Raw genomic sequence first — 13,564 nt, 5'->3', positions numbered from 1 at the left:
GGGTGAGAAACATTTCTTGACATGTTAAAAATGACAGGTCATTATGCAACTACTGTCAGCTAAAACTGGGGTTTCTGAACCTGACTCCTGGTTGTGACCATCTTACTGAAAACATCACATTTGGCACAAACATCATGGGAGCTGAAAGTCAGACTTTGTAAAACCAGATTGTATGTTACAATCAAAAAGACATTGAGGGTTCATGCTTACAGGAGTGTCACCTTCTCCAGCAAGATGAGTGTTATGAGGCACTCTCATGCATTTCAAGGAGTGTGATCTCTTTCTGTTCTATACAACTGTTTTTTAAAAATGAAAACACTATGATCAGCTGAACATGCTGACTTATATTTAACGCATTTCTTTCAATATAGCCATTTTTTCCATTGTATCCATGAGTAATCTATATATAAAAAAGGTTTTAACCAAAATTACATAAAATATGGATTCCAGGAGAACAACATTCACCATGTAATGAAAAAACTGTTACTGTCTAAGAGCTTATTTTATTTGTTTTACGGACGTTGTTCTCCAGACATTTAAAGTGTTTTAACCCTGTCAGCCAGCAGATGGCAGCATACGCAAAGCACTACTAACACTGAAATAAGAAGCCGCATAATAATATAAATAAAACTTCTTCCCCTTTGAATTGAAGCTCGTGGATTTTCTCCAACAAGGTCAGCTGTGCAGCACTGAGGCTCAGAATAGGATTCCAATCTTCTTCCAGTATTTTGATTAGTCTATTTATGTTGCGTTAAAGATATATTTTAAATACTCTCAAGAAACAAGAAAAAAATTCTATCATACCGAAACAACAGTAGCTGTTAACATAGATACAATATATGGATACAATGAAATACCTATTTCAGTAACTGATACCTCAGACGCTCATGAAAGCAGGTACAGTTTGTACAAACCTCTCAGTTTAAAAATAAACCTGTTAAAATATTTGTCTCAATGATTGCAGTGGATTCAACCCTATTTTGTGATAACTTATCCTTATCCACAGAAACGTCTTAGCTCTGTTATGTGTAAAAATAAGACTTTATAGGGAAATTTCTCAGAAGTGCACTTCTGTGTTTGGGGATCTTTCTGATACTGCATGGTTCATGTGGTCTGAGTGCGCAGGATTAGACACATTAAGCTTGGTTACTACTGTAAGCGGTAAAGGGGAAAGAAATATGTTCATGTTTGCTGTCCTCTTGGCCTAGTTATGCTCTGCTTCAGCTTAAAACAAGCTCCATGTTGGTTCTGGCAACAATGGCTGTGGGAATTCCAAAAGTAGTGTGGAAGGTTTGTTGTGCTGGTCTGCAGGCCAATATGACAATGTCCTTCCAGCTCACAGCTGGTCTATAGCAGTCCTCACATCTGATCTTGCAAATCAAAACAACCAAAAGCTTGTGTGCACACAAGGTATGTCTACACAGCAAAGAAAAACCCACGGCTAGCCGATGCCAGCCGACTCAGGCTCACGGGGCTTTTTCACTGCTGTGTAGACTTCCAGGCTGAGGCTGGAGCCCGAGCCTGAACTCTGGGACCCTTCCACGTAGCAGGGTCCTAGAGCCTGGGCTCCAGCCCAAGCTCGGAATTCTACACAGCAGTGAAACAGCCCCACAGCCCAAGCCCAAGTCGGCTGGCACGGGCCAGCCGCAGACTTTCCTTTGCTGTGCAGACATACCCACAGAGGCTTTACATACAATGGTGCTGGTAGTGTGTTTTTTTCGACAAGTCTGATGAAAGGATCTGTGTATGCTTTTTACATCAAGAGCACGACATGAAATCAGATTCTTCAAAGAAAGAACATGGTGCGGATGTGATGATCAAAGCTGATGTAATTTTCTTGGTAATAAATTGTTGGAATATGCAAGGACAAAGTGCTTCTTCTAGTGGTCATCATGATTACACTGCATAAAACTTCCAGAAATATAAAAAGAATTCAGATAATTTGCATAGTGTAGTTGTTTATGTGAGCAACACCAACAAGTATTATAGATAGGGAAATAATCAGCTCTACTGAATGGGCTTTTTGTATGAGGACAAAATGCAGCAGGGAGATCATTGCCATCTTGCTTGTTGGATATTAACAATGTGGGGACTGAAAAAAAGCCATCTTTCTTGTGTGTGGATATACAGTGTAAAGAGGAAAGGTCTCCTGATGCACATTGCATAGTGAAACAGATATAAGGGGTATATGAGATCATCATTAAACTATTAGATATGTTTTATTTACATTATTTTTTCTTGGCACCATTGAGGTTGCAATCGCTACTCTGCTATCCTCCTCTTCAGCTCTTCCATAACTTTGGGATTGTTTTTTATTAAAAATATAAACAACTACTTTAACAACTGACTATATTTTTGAATACAATGTGTTGGTTTTAACTTATAATGCCCTGAATAGCTTGGGACTGTCTGACCTGAGAGACTGTCTCCCTCCCTGCCATAGTTGCAATTGACAGAGACATTCAAGCTGGATTGCCCTTAAAAAGAGAGGTGGCTGGCAGCAAAGTGTTCTCTGTCAGGGGGCTTTATCCCCGGATTTAGAACAGGGCTGGTTTGTTGACCTTTAGAGCACACTGCAAGGTGCATCTATTTGTGCAGGCTGCAGGGGGTGGACTTTAATGGGTCTGGCAGGGTAGAGGAGGGAATTAATTTCCTCTGCAATAATATGGGCTGAGTTTAGATTTAGTATGTGCACGCTGCACAAATATATGTGACTAACAGATGCAGATGGTGCTTTGTTCCATCATGCTGGATTGAAGGATTTTCATAAGATGCATTTCCCACTGATTAGTGATAGCTTATGACAAGGGTTCTAATTTCATGGATCTTTATTGAAGTCATAACCCTCAAGTTCATGGATTGTCTGTTTTATGAGTTGGACAATGGGTGACAAAATTCCGGAGTTACTCAGAACTTTCATTTTTTAAATTCAAAATTCACGTCACTGCTTCATTAAGAAAGGTATAGTGAGAGTATCCTCATTATTCTCTCATTTTCAATATGACCTCAAACGCCTTGGGGAAAAAGGGTAAATGGCATTTAAAGACTTTCACCCACTCCCCTCACAAATTATCTAAACAAATCATTGCAAAATGATAAATGCTTCACAGGACATCTCAAATGTGGCTTTAACTGATTCTCTAGCCAAGCTCTCTTACATACATGATAAAAGAGATTGCAAGCTCTCTGTTTAAAAGTAAAAACAAGCTCTATTAATCCTTTAAGATAAGCTGTACATGACATCTGTACTTGTCATACTGTTTGATAACTAGAAATTTGCTGACTAGAAAATCCAAGCAACCTTTGAAGAGATGGACTCATTGTCAAGCACACTATTGTCACCAAAGTCTACTTTGTATTAAGCAATCAGATTCAAATTTGCACCTTCAACTTTACCTCTGGTTGAAGACTCTCTTTGCAGATATGTGCATACCACAGTGCCAGCGAGAAACACCATCTATTGCACCTTTACCTACCAACAGGCTACACAAATAAATTGATTTTGCACACAGGACATCAGCAGGTTTTACCGTACTAGGACTTCAAACAGGCAGGCTAGTAATAACAGCAGCAGCTGAATCAAAAAGTACTTTACTTATCAGTGTCACACACGCTGTTTTTCTTTCATGTATTCAGCAACCACTGGCTTATGAACAGCACACCAAAAACATTTACTAAAAACTGACTTTTGATAATTAGCAGCTGTTGTGCATGTATGATAAACTAATTTGTTTTTCTCATTAAAATAACCACCACCATTCAAAGGAAGATTGCTTGGCTGTCCTTCCTATTGTATTGAAATCTTAAGGCAAACAACAAATACACACCCACATTCATGTACTCTCCGGTTTGTACTGAAACCAACTCACATCCCTACTGCTGTATTGTTAAGTTGCTTTATCACATGTAACAGTCTCTCAGGCACTGCAAGGGCTATGCTATTAACATCTAAATGCTAATCAGCTTCTGGTAACTGCATCACTTGAACAGTCCATAAATTTTGCTGTTCTAAAATAGCACTGAGACAAAGGCAAGGTGGTTCTGAAATACAGAAGCCAAAAGCTGTTGCTTCCAAAGAGCTGGTCTCAAACCTAGTCCTGCAATATAGAACACAGATGGAAATGCTGCATATATTTACAAAACATACAGATATACAGTACTTTTATGCAACAATGTATCTATTCAGCATATGCTAGAAAGCAGAGCCTGGTCGTGCAAGTGACTGCTCCCAGATGATACCACTGTGCATGCCCAACCACCAGTTAGAGAGAGTGACGGAGTAGTACAGAGGGTAAGTGATACAGAAGGAGAGATGATACACAGTGTGAACTGATGAGACAGGCCTAGGACTATTTGCATGCAATGACTGTTGTTAAACCCAGTGAGCAAAATCATAGGACCATTTCCAATAAGAGGCATGAACTAAAACCCTTCCAAGGATAGTGTCATCCATCCTAACAGTGAACCCAGCACCCTTTTGCATCTTAGCAGAGTTTTCCAGTGTGAAAGATTTCTACTGCTAAAAGAACTAATGCTTTGTAACAGGGTAAACCTCCAGGAACACAGCATGCACTGAGCTTAGGGCACTGCTTACCTACACAGTGCAGAATCCCTTAAATCAGTTTATCTAAAATAGCTTTTAAAAATCTCTTTTTAGATGTTTGGTCTGTAAATAATCTAAAGAACACAGGAGCCAACAGAACTGCAGCAAGGTGAACTTTGAGGAAAATATTTTGGAGTCTCACGAATTTAGTTTCCAAAGAGCCTATTCAGTGTCAGTTCCTTTGGTCATTGTACTCAATCCTTTACCACAGCCTAGTCCTGTCTTCAGCAGCACTCCTTATTTTCAGTCAAACAGACCCAATATGAGTGCACCTTCTCCAGGGGGAACTTTCCTCCAAACATTCACAGATGTTTTTAAAGTCCATGCATGCAAATATTACTTCTTTCCTCATCCTCCCACCCCTTTTTATTTTACAATAGTGGTTTTATTTTGCCATAACGGAGGCAGTGAGAATTTCAACAGTTCGGGCGTTTATACTACAAACTGCAGAAGCTCAGCTATAGGTGAAATGTAACTCTCAAGATCTGACAGAGAGAGTTTGTTTTTTTGATCCAATTTCTTAAGAAAAAAATCAGTTTGGTCATTTATAAAATTACTTGAATATAATTTCCCAGTTTCCTTTACTGTGACTAAAGCAGGAAATAGAGAGGAACTGCAAATCAACCACCCATGACTTTCATCAAAAGAGTGGCACTGGGCCTGTAAAGTAATATTACTGACAGACTGTAACAGTGTTTCTGACAGACAGTAATGATGGTATATCTAATTCAAAAACTAAGGAGGATTTAAAACAAACAAAAGGAAGTATTTCTTCACACAACGTAGTCAATCTGTGGAACTCCTTGCCAGAGGATGTTGTAAAGGCCAAAACTAGAACAGGGTTCAAAAAAGAACTAGATAAATTCATGGAGGATAGATCCATCAATGGCTATTAGCCAGGATGGGCAGGGATGGTGTCTCTAGCCTCTTGTTTGCTAGAAGCTGGCAATGGGGGATAGGGGATGGGTCACTTGATGATTACGTGTTCTGTTCATTCCCTCCGGGGCACCTGGCATTGGCCACTGTCCTAAGACAGGATACTGGGCTAGACGGACCTTTGGTCTGACCCAGTATGGCCATTCTTATGTAACAAGAGAAATCTTAAGAGTCAACTGGATCAAAAATCCACTTTCTTCTCCTCCCCTCCGCAAAGAATATTCACCCTAAGGATTTTTTTTTACAGCTATTGTTAAAAACAAAAAAGGAGTTTAACAAAGAAGTGCCACCTCATTTCAGGTAGTCTTGTAGAAATTCCCAGTAAAGGCATGGGGTGGTGAAAAAGATGATTCTTCTGTATCTATAGTGTGTGTGGCAGGATGTTCATATCACCTGTGGGGTAACATGCCATATGATCTCCAATCCCTAGCCAGAGAAACACAGCTCCAAAATGAAATGCCTACCTGAACTATGGAGTTCACAGTTTTGGTCAGTTTTCTGCCACAACTTTAGCATTAATTAAAATATTTTGTGTGTGTATGTGTAAGACAGAGATGGTCTAAACCATCTGAACGAGTGGGTAGGAAACATGAGACATTTCCTGTGCAGATATCTGCATTTTCACATGTGGTCTCGCTCCCATTTTCTTTTAGCTTGGAAAAAAAATTGATGCCAGAAACTAGTTTCTTTGAAGTTACAGGCCTCAAATAATAAGTGAAGCACTATTTTAAAAGGGAAATAAATGGCCAGAAAGTGTAATGAAAGATAAACAATCAAAACTAATAGGGAAAATGTAAGATACAGATAGAGTTTTTGTTGCTTAATCAAAGAATTGTTTGTATGTGGGACAATTTGTTTGGTTAGATCTTTTCTGATCACCTGTACAATGAATCTTGTCAAAGGAGAGGGAGATTAGACAGGCTATGGCTATTGCTGTAAACTAGTAGAATGTGATAAACAGTCTTTGTAAGTCTACAGAGAAACTACATAAGTCCTGCAAGCCTTCCCTATGCCCTAGTCTTTTTCATGATTGCTGGCAGGGTGATCCTTAGCATTTGTACTAGGTACATACTGTAGCTCTCTGGCTTGATGGAAAGCTAGAAGCACTACTTTCATTAGGTGTCTTTGTCAAATCCATCCTGAAGGCAACGCCAAGGTTTGATATAAACACAATAGTGCTCCCCCCCAATTTGTTGAGGTTGCTTCTGCTGTGTTCACTGAGATTACCCAACTACAGCATCATTATCAGTGGGAGAAGAAGCGGTGTAGGGTGTCAGTACAGCTAAGGGTTAGCAAAGAAATGCTCCCGCACAGCTGCTTGCTCCCTTTGTTTTCCCGCATGTCGGAAAATTACCATTTCGGAGTCACTGTGACAGGCCTGCCCAAGTCTGGCTGTAGGCCCTGGCTCAAGGTGAGGAGGTTGGTCAGGGAAGAGAAGGAACTCAAAATTGTCATCGTAATCATCTTCCTCCGTATCCCCCTCCCCATCAGCAAAAGTACCTCTAGTCAAGAAATCGGAGCGCGTCCGCGCCATGCGGGCTTTCTTTTTATGGGCCGGTCTGGCAACCTGCTTGACCAAATGATAAAACAGATAACACAAAAATGTTTTAAAAGAAAAGGTGATTCTGCTGATGTTTGACATCACAGGGTAGGTCAAGTACAGCCTTAAGAACTCCATGAACAATATGCTAATCCACACATAACACACAAGTATCACAGACAGTGGAGGGGATTGGGGAAAACAAAAATGAAAGAGAGCACTGGGAAAATGGACCGTCATGGATGCTATCAAAACATATGTTAAACAAAACAAGACATGCCAGCATTCTACAGTGTTTATCACTAGGGCATTCATGGCAGAAAATGTCTGGCAATTCTGCACTGGTATGTTCCCGTGTTAACTGGGGTATCCTGAAGAGAAGGCTTTAATGTTTCCATACCATTAGTATCCCCCCGTCCTTCTCACAGACTCGTAATTTAACATCACCCACCCTTCTGTTTTCTCTTCAAACACTTGAGAGGAAACTTGCAGAATAAGTTTTGTTCAATTGAAAGATGAAATAAGAAAGCTGTAACTTACCCCCCCTCTGCCTGGCCCAGGGAACTTTAGTGGCTTTCTAGGTAGCTCATCTTTCGAAAGGATCTGATGATTTGAAGATTCCTTGTTGAAACTCAACAACAACAACAAAAAGACATTTAAATTCCTCGCCCAGGTTCACCCATAACATCAGTCCAGATTCCAGAAACATTCGAGTATGTACAACTCAACAGATCAAGAATAAACTGCAATTTGATTTCATGTGTTTTAAGGGATGCCATCTTTAGTTATTCAGCATACACTTAGTACCAATAAACACCGTAGTGAGGATAAAAAGCACGAATGAACAGATCTCCTGTCCTTCGTTAAACTTTGAACCATCATCTTTGCTGCACATTTGCCAGTAGCTCTTATACAGGTTAACTTTAGTGCTTTGTGTTGGGAAGTAAAATTGCAGAATGGAAAAAAAATTAAGTGACAAGAGAAAGAAAATCATATTAAAAATGTTCATTGCCATGCTACTGTCTAAAAGAAGAACTTCTATTTCCTTTATTATTCCTTCTTCTGGGCCTGCCACAGGGTTTTATCTACTAAACTGCAAGATCTTTAGAGCAAGAATAGTCTTCATTTTGTATCTTATACAGCATCAAGTTAATTGTTGCACTGATTTAAATGAAATAAATAATAAAAAATAATAGTTTAGACTAGGGTTGTCAAGCGATTAAAAAAATTAATGCGCTGTTAAACAAAAATAGAATATCATTTATTTAAATATTTTTGGATATTTTCTACATTTTCAAATATATTGATTTCAATTACAACACAGAATACAAAGTGGACAGGGCTCACTTAATATTTATTTTTATTACAAATATTTGTACTGTAAAAAAACAAAAGAAATACTATTTTTGATTTCATCTAATACAAGTACTGTAGTGCAATCTCTTTACCATGAAAGTTGAATTTACAAAAGTAGAATTATGTACAAAAAATAACTGCATTCAAAAATAAAACAATGTAAAACTTTAGAGTTTACAAGTCCCATCAGTCCTACTCCAGCCAATCACTCAGATAAACAAGTTTGTTTACATTTGCAGGAAATAAAGCTGCCTGCTTCTTGTTTACAATGTCACCAGGAAAACAGGTGTTCACATGACACTGTTGTAGCCTGTGTTGCAAGATATTTACATGCCAGATGCGCTAAAGATTCATATAACCCTTTCTGTTTCACCCACCATTCCAGAGGACATGCGTCCATGCTGATGATGGATTCTTCTCAATAATGATCCAAAGCAGCGCGGACCGACGCATGTTCATTTTCATCATCTGAGTCAGATGCCACCAGCAGAAGGTTGATTTTCTTTTTTGGTGGTCCATGTTCTGTAGTTTCCGCATCGGAATGTTGCTCTTTTAAGCCTTCTGAAAGCATGCGCCACACCTCGTCCCTCTCAGATTTTGGAAGGCACTTCAGATTCTTAAATTTTGGATCGAGTGCTGTAGCTATCTTTAGAAATTTCACATTGGTATCTTCTTTGCATTTTGTCAAATTTGCAGTGAAAGTGTTCTTAAAATGAACAACATGTCTGGGTCATCATCCAAGACTGCTATAACATGAAATATATGGCAGAATGCGGGTAAAACAGAGCAGGAGACATACAATTCTCCCCGAAGTTCAGTCACAAATGTAATTAACGCATTATTTTTTTAATGAGCATCATCAGTATGGAAGCATGTCCTCTGAAATGATGGCTGAAGCATGAAGAGGCATATGAATCTTTAGTGCATCTAGCACGTAAATACCTTGTGATGCCAGCTACAACAGTGCCACGTGAATACCTATTCTCACTTACAGGTGACATTGTAATTAAGAAGTGAACATTATCTCCTGTAAATGTAAACAAACTTGTTTGTCTGAGCGATTGGCTGAACAAGAAGTAAGACTGAGTGGACTTGTAGGCTCTAAAGTTTTACATTATTTTGTTTTTTTGAGTGTAGTTACGTAACAAAAAAAATCCACATTTGTAAGTTGCACTTTCAATATAAAGAGATTGCACTACAGTACTTGTATGAGGTGAACTGAAAAATACTATTTCTTTTGTTTATCATTTTTTACAGTGCAAATATTTGTAACCAAAAATAATATAAAGTGAGCACTGTGCACTTTGTATTCTATGTTGTAATAGAAATCAATATATTTGAAAATGTAGAAAAACATCAAAAAATATTTAATAAACTTTGATGGGTATTCTATAGTTTAACAGTGGGATTAATTGCCATTAATTTTTTGAATTAATCGCATGAGTTAACTGTGATTAATTGACAGCCCTAGTTTAGAGATTGCAGCTAAGTTCCACCTTTGTCTGCTGGTCTCTCAGTCACCTCTGTGCCTTCTTTCACATGGGCCACAATGTACGATTCCAGATATCATCTGCCTGACCACTGACTAATTCTGCCATGCTGCCTATAGTGACCATTCTTATTTAGAGTGTGTGTGTGGGGGCGGGCGGGAGGGGTCTCTACACAGCGCTTTAATGTCGGCTGTGTAGACATATCTCAGATCAGTCTGACCTGCAGATTTGCGAGGGAAGAAACATGAGCACAGGATCAAAATGCTGCCATGACTTGCGCTTGGAATGAACCCACCATTTAACCTGCAAAGAACTGCCCATACTCCATGCAGTTGTTTCTAATACTGTTAAGACTGTTAAATGTATAACTTTATCCACAGCAGGACTTTTTCAAAAGCTTGAGCACTTCCACTCTCCATAGGGAGAAGATCTGCTCTAGAGAGACACAAAGGTGGGTGAGGAAATTTTTTTTTTTTACTGGACCAACTTCTGCTGGTGAGAGAGAAGCTTTCGAGACACGCAGAGCTTTTCTTCAGATCGGGGGAAGGTTCTCCCAGCATCACAGCTAAATGCAAGCTGGAACAGATTGCTTAAGAAGAAGAGCTCTGTATAGCTGGAAAGCTTGTCTCTCTCACCAAACGAAGCTGGTCCAGTAAAAGACATTACCACACCCACCTTCCCTCTCTAATATCCTGGGACAGCCATGGCTACAACCATAGTGCATACAAGATCTGCATTTACTCCCTTTCCCTGACAGTGCAAGATTGTTCCCTAGTTGACCATTCACTACTATTTTGCCCACTGTAATTTTAAATGTGTGAATTATTGGAGATTCTACCACTTCCCTTGGGAATCTATTCTACCAGATAATAATTATAATAATTTATTCTACCAGATAATAAAACTAAGTTTTTTTCTGATACTTCTCTTCAATCTGTTTCTTACTTTCATCCTATCCCTCTTACTCACACCACTTTGTACTGCCCTAGCTACTGTAATTTCTTTCCTTTCTTGCTGTTAACACTTTTCAGATGTTTGCTGTAGATGGTTAGCATGGCTCTCCATAGTCACCTGACACAGGCTGTATGGTGTGCACTGCATGAGAGTTCTTTTAATTTTCCTTTTAAGTCAATCCCTCCAGCTTTCTAATAATTACTGATATTTTTCTCTGAATCCTCCCCATTTTATCAGCATCTTTCTGGTAATGAGGTGCCCAAAACTGATCATGTGGCTCTTTGTTTCATTGCAAACCTGTCGAAATCAGTACTATTTTCAGGAAAGGTCATTCAATAGTCACCTCTCATGGTATAAAGCAAGCAAAGAAACAAATGCTCTACTCACAGGAGGCTGAAATGACTGTCTTTCGGTGTGAAGAAAATAGCACTAGCCCGCGGCTCACTAGAAGAGCCATCGGTGCTCTGGTTGGGAATTCGGGGTTGCCTGAGGCGCTCTGTCCTTGCAGCTTGGCTGCTAGAGAAGTCCCCAGATTCTACAGCCAGTTTTGAATTCCACCGATCTGTTCTGGTTGATTCCTGTGTCATTCCAGGTTGACCCTCTTTTCGCTCCAGGAACATGCTGACGGGCCTGTTCTTTTGTGCTATGTGGGCTGGGGGGCTCCCTTTCTTTGCAACAGTGAGCCCTTTAATATCCACTGATGAGGTTGGTGTTGTATTCACAGTCTGGCAATTTTCCCCTTTGCTCTGGGGATTCAGGATGAGGAGAGATTGAGGCCTGTTGTCTTTTTTTTTGGAGGGTCTGAGAGACACTTCTTGTGAGGGCTCCTTGATTCTGCTGTGCTCAGTCCTTTGCAAGGTCTCTCCCTTCCCTTGTCTCTCAAACTGCTCAAAAGCTTTGCGTTGTTTCTCCAGAATTTCCTTCTGCAGGCGGATCTGCTCCATCATCTCCCTCTCGTTTTGCTGCTGCAGCTGCTTTTGTCGCTCCTCCTTCTCGACATTCAGCTTCTCAAGTCTCCTGATAACAGAGTCTGAAGAATGTGCATCTGATGTAAAAGCAGCTAGGCTTTCCTCTTGCTTGACAGGAGGGTTTTCTCCTCTCTCTCTGTCCAAGGCTTTGCCCGGGCCCTGCTTGCCTGGCTCCGTATCTTTCTGAACCCCAGGAAACATAACTGGTCTTTCTTCCTTTTCCATTAGTTTGTTCTTCAAGTTATTCTCCACCAGTGATTGATTTGCTTTCTGAGTGTCCTGTGGTGGAATGTAGAAAGTAGGCAGATTTCTAGAAATGAAGGTCTCTCCTGGATGCATCTTGTAGATAACATTCTGGGTATCACAGACCACCCGCTCCTTAGTAGCAGGACTCTCTGGTAACTCAGAACTTGATGGTGTCCTTTTTCTGTTAGATAAGTTGCTGTTCACATCTGCTGAGAAGAAGGTTGTGTCCTGCAAATCAGGCTTAGGACTGTGAGGTAGAGAGTCCTGGGTCTCAGTGGAGACAGACTGCATGTCTTGCTCTTCTAAAACTGGAGAATCAAGTTTATTCTTCTGAGTATCCTCACAGCTTAACATTTCTAAGCTCCCCTGAGAGCTTTCACTCTCTGGGGTTCCCTGTGGAGAATGAAGGACCTCCGACACCAGCTCTGTGGACCACCGACGCTCCTCTGAGGGAGACACCCCCCCAGTGGACCGGACCTTAAGCAATTCCAAGCTAAATATTGCCTGTTCCAATTCACGCATTCTCCGGCTTTCTCTTTTCGCGCGGACCACTTTTTTCTGGTTGAGATCCTCCAGTGATTTGGGCCTCTCTCTCACAACTACTTCCTCTTCAATGTCCATGCCACTTTGGCTGCTGGCTCTCTCGTGTCTTTTGTACAGTAAGTCTCCAGAGCCATCTACTGGATCAGCATGATTCACCCGACTATTCTCTATTACTGATTTATGTTCCTCTACAGCTCTCACCCGCTGTTCAAACGAGCCATCCTCCCACTTAGATGGGTCTGAGCCCCTAATTTTCATAGCATCTGCCTCCAGTCCATCCTCTTCTCTGACTGACACTCCATTCTCCAGCTCTCTCTCTTTTAGTCTCTCCTCTTTTAAAGCTGTAAATCTGCAAGAATGAGAAAACAGCAGATTTTTAGAGCGTTTCCTCTTCCATTGCTTGGATACATTGTATTGATTCTGAAGAGACGTTTAAGAGAAAGTGCCTGTGTTTGGTTTTAATACCTTAGCTAAACACACATTTATAAATCAACTGAGACACTGTACATGGGTATTCTACATAACATGATTTTTGAATTTTCACCTGCTTCATTCTTTCCCCAGTTGTGAATGACACTGGTGTCTATTAGTGAGAACTGCTGCTTTCCTGACAATGGTGGCTCTAAACTTTCTCAGTATTTTGTTTTTGTTTTCTTTTGTAAATTAATATACCCAGGGAAGCACAGTTCAAATGCAACATCTAGTGTTTTGGTCATGTTCTATACCAGCTTTCTAGCTGGGTTGATTGAGGTACAATCAGGTACTAGTGACTTGCAGTGTATTTAGAGTCATTATTCTGGCTCTCATCTCGTTTACAGTAGACTAGTGAGCCCCAACCCTTTCAGACAGTTATACCACCTCAGCAGAGTAAAGCCTCAGCTGTGTGCTTTCAACTGAAGGCTCTGCTGATCAGGAGACTGGTGTTTGG

At 40.3% G+C, this 13,564-nt stretch overlaps 1 protein-coding gene across 2 annotated transcripts in view; it reads right to left on the bottom strand.

The window, feature by feature from the left end:
- Nucleotides 1–13,564, bottom strand: part of MYO9A (myosin IXA) — a 398,158-nt gene that overhangs the window by 31,770 nt on the left and 352,824 nt on the right. The window contains exons 25-27 of one of the 2 annotated variants that reach the window (XM_084641695.1): nucleotides 11,267–12,985; nucleotides 7,620–7,710; nucleotides 6,894–7,106 (exon numbers count right to left, since the gene is read on the bottom strand). In XM_084641695.1, the coding sequence (XP_084497821.1) occupies nucleotides 6,894–7,106; nucleotides 7,620–7,710; nucleotides 11,267–12,985 (2,023 nt within the window). Of the gene's footprint in view, nucleotides 1–6,893; nucleotides 7,110–7,619; nucleotides 7,711–11,266; nucleotides 12,986–13,564 lie in introns of both variants that reach the window. The other variant, XM_084641696.1, reaches the window with a different exon arrangement.

The sequence above is a fragment of the Lepidochelys olivacea genome (genome assembly GCF_965140295.1).
Source record: "Lepidochelys olivacea isolate rLepOli2 genome assembly, chromosome: 10".
NCBI lineage: Eukaryota > Metazoa > Chordata > Testudines > Cheloniidae > Lepidochelys > Lepidochelys olivacea.
The sequence above is the reverse complement of the archived record's forward strand: the minus strand, read 5'-3'. Positions and strand labels throughout refer to the sequence as shown.